At 41.2% G+C, this 9,045-nt stretch overlaps 1 protein-coding gene across 1 annotated transcript; it reads right to left on the bottom strand.

Annotated features, from left to right (window-relative positions):
- Positions 1 to 147: 147 nt before the first annotated feature.
- On the bottom strand, positions 148 to 2,167 carry LOC120548817 (ankyrin repeat domain-containing protein 50). Its single transcript, XM_039785310.1, has one exon. The coding sequence runs from the start codon at positions 2,051 to 2,053 to the stop codon at positions 443 to 445; it is 1,611 nt and encodes a 536-aa protein (XP_039641244.1). The 5' UTR covers positions 2,054 to 2,167; the 3' UTR covers positions 148 to 442.
- Positions 2,168 to 9,045: the final 6,878 nt, after the last annotated feature.

Raw genomic sequence — 9,045 nt, forward strand, 5'->3', positions numbered from 1 at the left:
TATATATATATAGTAGTAGTATATATATATATACAGTACAGGCCAAAAGTTTGGACACAGCTTCTCATTCAATGCATTTCCTTTTTATTTTCATGACATTGTAGATTCTCACTGAAGGCATCAAAACTATGAATGAACACATATGGAATTATGTACTTAACAAAAAAGTGTGAAATAACTGAAAACATTTCTTATATTTTAGATTCATTTTTTTTTTAGATTTATTTTAAATAGCAAAATTGTATGCAGCTGTAGGTCACTGAACACTTAGCTCTCGTTTTAATATTGAGGAACATTGAAAAAACTAATATACTGCAATATAAGCAAACGATTGTTATTTCTCTCAATATATAGAATATATCACCAAGTAATCAACCTGCATTATCTGAATTTGAAGTGCTGTAAAAATGTCCATTTGCAGCCATATCTGTTGCTTAACATTCTAATTGAGGGCAGACTGAGACGAGCAGCTTTCAAACTCACACTTCACTCCGCTGATGCTGTCAACGCTCGGCTGGCTGTTGACCTGCTGATGTGTGTGAGAGAGAGGAAAGGTTTCGGAGCGCGAAATCCGCCCTCGGCCGTTTGAGGATCCAGACGAACTGTCTATCACCAGCCTCATGAACTCTGGTGCGGTGAATCGACGCAGCAGTCTGTTCCCCAGGCCCATGAACCCTGGCGTACGGCTTGGGATCTTCCCAGACTCAAGCTCCTCTCTGGCAAACAGCAGTTTGTTGTGTCTGCCGGTCGGGCCAAAGCTTCCCCTCTTCTGCTGCTCTCTTCTGCTTGGTGGAGCTATGTCATTAGCCTCTTTTCTCTGTGATTTAACATTCTCCTCGAGTCCTAGCACAGGCTGACTCTTGCCGTTTAAAAGAGGTTTTGGCACCGAGACAGTTTTGTCGGCATCGTTTGTCATGCCCCGGGTGTTCCCTTGACAGTCCATCTTGTCTATCAGGCATCTCTCATCCTGTAGCGATGCTCTCTTTAATTTGCTGGCTGACAGGCTGATATCACGCACATCTCCCTGATAGGACTGCTTTCTGCTGCTCCGAAGGTCCAGGTTAAATGACTTTGCTTTTCCCCAGAGAGGAAAACTTACTAGTGTTTTCTCTTGGAGTCCAGTGTCTCGACTGACATCTTTCTGGCTTGGCTCAGGCAAAGAGTTCAGTGTTTTAGCTCTTAGTTCTCTAAGCTGGCAGTTTTGTAGTTGTTTGGCAGTGACGCGAACGCTGTTATCCCCCTCAATCTTGCTTTTCTCTATCTGAGGAGGCAGAGCCCAGCTGTGGTGATGATTGTTGTCTTGAGACTGGCTCCTGGGACTCCTGGAGCTGTTCCACAGTCCGCTGCTGTCTCCAATCTTCAGCTGTCTCTGAAATATACCAGGCAGTTGGTCTTCATTATTATTCAGCTGCTTGGAGAACCTCTCCACAACATGCCTGGGGAGCCTGTTGGGCAGCCGGCACTCTCCTTCATCGATGGTACCCGAATCAGCAAGTGGATCATCAGTGCCAACACCCCTCCTGCAAGGAAAGTTCAGAATCTGCACACACTGGTTGTGTCCGAAGAAGTCGGCCACCTCAATGGCTGAGTGACCAGCATTATTAGTTTTGTTCATCTTCAGTCCCAATCTTTTAAAAGCCCGGACCAGAAACTCCAGAACCTGGCTGTGCCCAGAAAAGGCTGCATACATCAGAGCGCTGTTACCCCAGGCGTCAAAGATGTCTGGGTCAGCATTGAACTGCACTAAAAGCTTGACCACGTCCAGGTGACCCATCTCACAGGCATGGCTCAGGGCAGTGCGACCGTCCTCATCCTGACAGTTGACATCAGCCCCTTTCTCCAGCAGCAGCTGGGTGAACTTGGCCCTACTCCTAGAGTCTTGCAGGCAGACAGCGTGCATGAGCGGGGTGCGGCTGTTTTCGGTCTTAGAGTTGATGATGCGTCCGTCCAAGGCGTCCAGGATGAAGCGTGCGAGGTGAACTTTACCACTGTGCATGGCATCAAGGAAGGTCTTGGTGCCAGAGCCCTGGCGTAAATCTTTTGGCCGCATCATTCTTAAACAGCTACTTGTGAAGCTGAGCCTTCAAGTGAGCTGAGACAGAAGGTGACGAATAGGGAGAGAAAGTGTGTAGCAAGTTCTCTGAGGCTTTCCGTGTTGACAGTGAGTGTATTTACCTCAGAGTAAGACTCAGAGAGGAGCTGCCAGTGTTTTTATACCTCCCTCTCCACATGCCCTCCCCACGTTGCCTAGGAAACAAACGTCTGAGGACCATTATGCAGTGGCAGCATCCATTCACCACAAGCACTCTCTGCCTGGAGAGAAATATATGCTATTTGAACAGAATAATTACTCAAGGAGAAAAACATGGCCAGTGTTTTTAACTTGAGCTCTGTGAGGTTAACTTAAATTAACCTTTTTTTACTTTCCTTTGATACAAATTAACTTAAAAAATGTCTGCTGCTGATAGAATATATAGATATCAAGGGCAATCCAGCATTATGTGAAACCTATGATAATGGCATAATGTTGAGTGCCATTTACATTTAAGGCTATACTGTTATCAGGACACTTACCAATGGTCTGAGGGTAGATTGAAGACTTTGAGAGCTCACTTCAAAAAGGAGTGAGGTAAAATTAACATTTAGATAATTTTTTCTTCCAACATGCTTTTTAAATACGGCATCTATCAATCCATCCATCCACCCTGCGGTTCTGCTTGCAGTTTGCTTCATCCACAAATCATAATACATTGTATTGTTATGCTACTCTATTGTGCCTTGACTTTCTCAAGGTTTTACAATAATGACTTTGCCTGAAGGTCTTTTTTTGCCATGGAAAATAATAAATCCAAAGAAAAAGGCAGTGAAAGCCTTGTTTTATTAGCTTATTGAATGTATTCAACAATAATGTTGTTTTTATGAGAATAGCAGCATAATTATCTGTTGCTTTCTGAAGTAACACTGAAAATAAACGTCAAATGCCCTTGTGTTTGTGTGTATTAGAGTATGTCTATCCTGGCCTTGTAAGCAGGTAATTCTGCTCTGCTTCATGTAGTTTTGCCTTCATACTTACTAAATGCACCACTATTAACAACAAAAGCTTCAAGTTTAAAAACTTTTTTCTTGAATTTTTTGTCAAGGCTTCTGTATAAAAAGCGACATGGACCCCTTTACGCAGGGGTTTCTCCTCCACAAGACCAGACTTTCATTTTAATTGCTAATATTAATCGCAGCAGGGCCAAAACTGTGCCAAACAGTAGAGGTGAGAGAAACATTACCTTTCTCGCTGTTCACCATCCGGCTTCATCAAACCCTCAGCGGGTCTTTTAAACAGCATCGAGAGCCATTCACTCATTTAAACAGGACTGAAATTTATCAACATAAACCAACACTTCCTCCTTGTTGTCTTTCAGTGGATGGAGGCTATTCTTTTAATACAGACATGTCTTTTTCATCATAAAGAAATTTCATCGCCACATCTTTTTATAACAAGGTCATATCATGGCAAAATCTTCGTAGATTTAAGTACTTCTAATGCCAGAGATGCCACTCTAGATTTAGCTTCACAATGCCCGGATGGCTTAAAGCCAGCATGTAAGCCAAGTGTTACGCTTTAGTGCGTAACTTTTTGATATTAATGAACGTCCGTTACATTCAAGCCATTGCCAAATTTGTTGGGTTGTACCATCTTCATATTGCCTGTTAGCATACTAAGGGAACCTGAATGCCTGTAACAAAATAAATGGCAATACATCCAATAGTTGTTGAGTAATTTCACTCAGACCAACAAGTGTGGACCTCATGATGGTATTAGAGGAAAAATCAGGAAACACCAAAGTAATTAGGATTCATCCTCTGGTGAACATAAAAAAATTCTTAGCAGTCCATATAATAATTGTTAAGATATTTCAGTCTGGACCAAAGTGGTCCGACCAACCGGCAGATCAACATGGCCATTCTTAGAGCCACGGCTGGTAGGCAGCGTTTTGTTAAGTTGATTGTTATTGCACTTGTATACAGTAGGCTATACTATTTTTCTGTAACCAACCTCCCATTCCTCGTCATTCCAAAAGTTGTTCACCTGAGTTGAAATCTGGAGTAAAAGCTGTGAGCGTAAACTGAAATACCTGTCATGTTCCTGGAATGATCACGCTGTGATGAGCACATAGTGCATTATAGGCTACTGCTGGATAGTAGAAAGCCACAGTCGGTTATTGTCCAGTAAAATTTTAATTTTGTCCTCCCGGGTCAAAAACTTTTTTCGACACTTGACATTTTCGTCCCTTTTTCCGACACCAACTTACTTACTACCACTAGTTTTACACTACTTTTTTGAATTCATGGTCAATAAACCATTTAAACCAATTATACTAGAGCTGCTATTTTGACTATTTTTATCATCGATTAAAGGCGCAGTAGGTAAGACTCATAAAACAAATTTTCTGTCACATTTGCTGAAACTTACCCTATCCATATCCAGTAGAACTACATGAAGCAGGTCATTAAAAAAAAAAATCCGGCTCCTCTGGCACCACCTACAGCCTGTAGTGCGATTTGCAAAAATCCACAGCTCCCTGTTCAGATGCACCAATCGGGGCCAGGGGGTGGGTCTATCACTGCTAATGCACACACATTCATTCTCCCTTGTGGGGGGAGGGATTTAGGAGACCGTTTTGGGCTTTAGCAGAAAGGGGGGAGGGACTGAGAAGTTGTTGATGTTCAAATTTTTTGGCTAAGTCCTGGAACTTCGCAATCCTAACTACAGCACCTTTAATCGGTTTGAGTAATTTCTTATGAAAAAAGTGTAAAAAATATCTGATTCCAGTTTCTTAAATGTTAATATTCTCTAGTTTTTTCACTCCTCTATGACTGTAAACTAAATATATTTGAGTTGTGGACAAGACAAGACATTTAAGGACATCATCTTGGGCTATGGTAAACACTAATCTACATTTTTCACCATTTTCTGACATTTTATAGACCAAACAACTAATCGATTAATCGAGAAAATGAATGGCAGATGAATTGACATTGAAAATAATTGTTAGTTGCAGCCCTAAATTATACCTAATATTTTAGTTAAAAAACAGAAATTATGAATCATTTTGACTAATAGTTAAGATCAGAGGAACGTATGTTGAGTGGATGAGTTTAGTCAGGATACTGATTTGAAACCATTTCAATTGTCACCCAAAATTCAATGAAAGTGATCAATTATATTTGCAAAGAGCATTGTATAGAATCCATCCTTTTTTGTGGTAATTTGGTTAAAAAAACAAACATATTTCTGATATTTTTAAAAGGGGTCAAATTTGACCCAAGGACAACAAGAGGGTTAATCAAATAATGCATATTGTGCATACAACCACACGACCACCACCACTACTAGCTGTACCTTTGACATAAAAATGGATTTTAGCTAAAGAGTAGTGAAATGTAGATCCTGGTTTGGTCTTCTGCGATTATAGTCCAATCACTTAAAAAAAAAGTGTGTCCAAACTTTTGACTGGTACTGTATGTGTTCAGCGATGCTAGTGAGAACACTGCTTCTGTACTGAGCTTTTTTTAATTACATGGCTTGGTTGAATTCTAAGGCATTCTGTTATTTCTTAATAACAGACAATTGCTAAGTATAACACACTGTCGCCATGCATAGCAGAGCATTGCCATGGACGCAGTTCTGTTCACTCCGGAGGACAGCTATCAATCTGCTGAAAGAAGTCCGGATAATTTATCAGCTGTGGCAAAAAGTGGGGAAACGTGGCTCAACTTCTGTCCTCCAATCCAGGAAATGACAGCAGATCTGGTGAGCATCTATTGCTACATCTTTATATACGGTCTATGCTACAGCTGTAGGGACAACAACGCTATTAGTTAGCTTACATTGCAACAAGTTTAACGTTACAGGTGTGTCAACTGCAGCGGCTGTGCAAAAAGGAAAAAAGATTAGTGAGGACGTAAACGTCAATATAAATATTCCAAAATAAGTCCCATTCACTGTGTCTCACTTCATCATCAAAATGTTCAGTTTAATGTGAATTAGAGCAGCCGATAGCCCGCTAGCTCACTTAAACAGCAGCTTCGCGTCGGGGTCCTGATCACTCTGTCAGGGTTGTATTCGCTATAACAACCGCTCTACATTATCCCTGACGTAGTCATCATGTTCTCACCATTCTACTCTGATCTCACACTGTCAAGCAGTCATACCACATTCAAAGTCTCTTACAGAGCATGTGTCTTTAATATAACAATAATTGAACCTCTTTGCATGCTTTATCTTTACAAAAAGGGACAACTTGCGGAGCCCTCGCTTTATGCTAAATATATGATGAAGTCATTTTTGGCTACACTACAGCAAGCATTAACCTATCTTAGTGAAAAGGAGCATCATTGAGGCATTTTTGGACACAACAAAGATGGCTGCAGTTGATGGAACTTTCTGTTGAAGTAGTATCTTCAAATTCTGATGGAAAAAAACAACACTCGTTCACAGCTGATCTCTGCACGCTGTAGTCAAATAAGGAAGTGTCTAAGTTATTTGTTCATAACTAAGGTCTATTTCCACACACTGTCCTTTTTGATGATATCCTTATAATATAGTGCTGTGAATCCTATAAAAATGTGCCGCTTCTAGAGGTGCGACTTAAATTAAACAGGACGAGATTTCTCTCTACTATACAATTCAAGTACAAAACAACTAGTCCCAACTAGCCTACTGCCAGAAAATGTTTGGTTACGTTGTAACCTTGGTTCTGAGTGAAGAGACTCTGGCCCAATCCCAAAGTGAGCCCTGAGGACTAAGGACTAAGGACTCACAGACTTAATTGATCTCAGGTACTAAGTGAGTGAGTGTGTGAGGCCACATGGGCTCAGATAGGTAGAAATGGGATCGGGACAGCACTTCACGAGATCACGTTACTTGGGCGACGTTTAATAACAAAGATGTTGCTGACACTTGCCGGTTTGGGAATTTTCATTTTAAGTTTGTTGCTTTCCACACGGCCAAGGCACAGGAGACGGCTACCTGATTCCAAACTCTTGTTTTACAAGCTGGACAACAGGTTGGTCCGTTCCGTGGTCGTGTGTCGTGCTGTTGTTTACCTTCGTAATTTCCGGATTTCCGTATCGTCTCCGCGGTAAACATCACAACGCTTTGAACTGTGGGTAATTCCCTTTGGTGAAGTCTGCATCGATGCAGACTCACGGAAAGGGCTCGGTAAGTGTGTACTCAAACCCTCACGCCCTTTGAAATTCCACATTGGGACAACCCTAAGCCCTTACGAATTTCGCGTGAACGCGCACCAAAGTCCGTGAGTCTACGAGTCCGGACTTTGGGATTGGGCCAATCTCTCCACTCATTGAGTTTGTGGTAAAACCTTTCAGTGCTCGGTTTTCATTTTGTGACTTTTGATTGAATAAAAGGACTGTTTTTCCAGTCTTAATTCGTGACTGAAGTTTTCTTTGTTAATAGTGTTAAAATCTCGTCTCGATCTCGTGAACCCAATCTCATGTCTCGTCCCGTCTCGTGAGCTGGGTGTCTCGTCACACCCATAGCCGCTTCTAAACATCGTAAATGAGTCTCTTTATCAATGATGACTGCTGACTGAAGGGAAAACATAGATTTTGACCAATTAAAATAGATTGGACGTGGAGCAAGTGTGTGAAACTTAGAAAAAAATTTTGCCAGGCGAGCGTTTTTTCAAACAAGCGAGGTGTCGCTTAGCATGTTCCCTGACGCACCAAGCAGGTTAGGACATCCTTATTAAGAAAAACTGAAACAATCTGATGTTTTGCTCGTTCGCATTGCGTCCAGTGAGGAAGAGGTGTAATTTTTAATATGGTCTGGCGTTAGCAGGCTAGCATTCTGCAATGTCGTGATCGCGCCAATTCACACAAATTCAACCAATAACCGTGAATTTGGTGCGACTTGCAATTTTGACCAATCATTACAACTTCTGCGCAAATTTGACCAATAACCTGAAGTTTCCCGCAACTTCAACCAATCCCAGCAGTCCCACGTGCACTCTGAGAGCCACTGATCAAGCGGGAGGGAGAACGGGTTGATAATTTCCTTGTTTCTGACATGAAGACGAGACGTGTGTGACATCTCACATTTACTAACAAAACGTACAGCAAAATACATTTCAGACCGTCCTGCCAACCTGTATACATGTTTTTTTGCAACTTTCACTGTCTCCCGCAATTTCATTGCAACAAACATACAAAAGACCGCAACTTTATCGCAATTTGTTACAAAAGCTCCCGCGAAATCAGGCATTTTGGGCTGCGACAATCTTCAAAAAAAAGGCCACAAAATCCTGGAGGGACTGAGTAGGTCAGGCTAATGTCATAACTCTTTGTCTGTCTTCTACACAGGAGGTTAAATGTGTTTTCTCAATGTTTACATCAAAAACATGAAACAAGACTCCAGCATCAGGTCAGTACTGTAGTATTAATTGGAGGGTAAATATATAACAAAAATGAGGACACCTCTAGGATACAAACTGATGAAACAGACATTGAATGTTGCAAGAGAATAATAACACTTTTTATTAGGTGTTCTAGTTTGAACGCTCTTTGACTTTGGCTTTTTTCAGAAGGCAGTTCATCCAGAAATAGATTTGAGCCGTCTGGACTGCATGCATCCTGGCAGGCAGGTTGCGAGCTACACTTGAGTTATTGTGTTGGCCCCTGGCTACTGCTGATTATCTGTATGCGGGGTGACATTTTCTGCTCGAGCGGTTTGGTTTTATAAGAAAGAAAGAGTTCTGGATTGATAGATAGTCCATTTAAAAAACAAATTCCAGGGGGTGGCTGTCTACCCTATGTATAGCTTTTTTTAATTCTAATCTTTATTTTTAGCAGACGGCAAACAAAATAAATATAGTTAATATTACTATCTCTGTCTGGACGTGGATCATTTTGTGGTACAGTTTAGCAACAATTACCTGAAAATACTTAAAGTTCCACATTCTAGTGTGTAATTTCTAATATCACTTTTAAATATACATATAATAACGTGATTTTGCAGTTGTATTTACACCT

Source organism: Perca fluviatilis, chromosome 20 (assembly GCF_010015445.1).
Source record: "Perca fluviatilis chromosome 20, GENO_Pfluv_1.0, whole genome shotgun sequence".
In the NCBI taxonomy this organism is placed as follows: domain Eukaryota; kingdom Metazoa; phylum Chordata; class Actinopteri; order Perciformes; family Percidae; genus Perca; species Perca fluviatilis.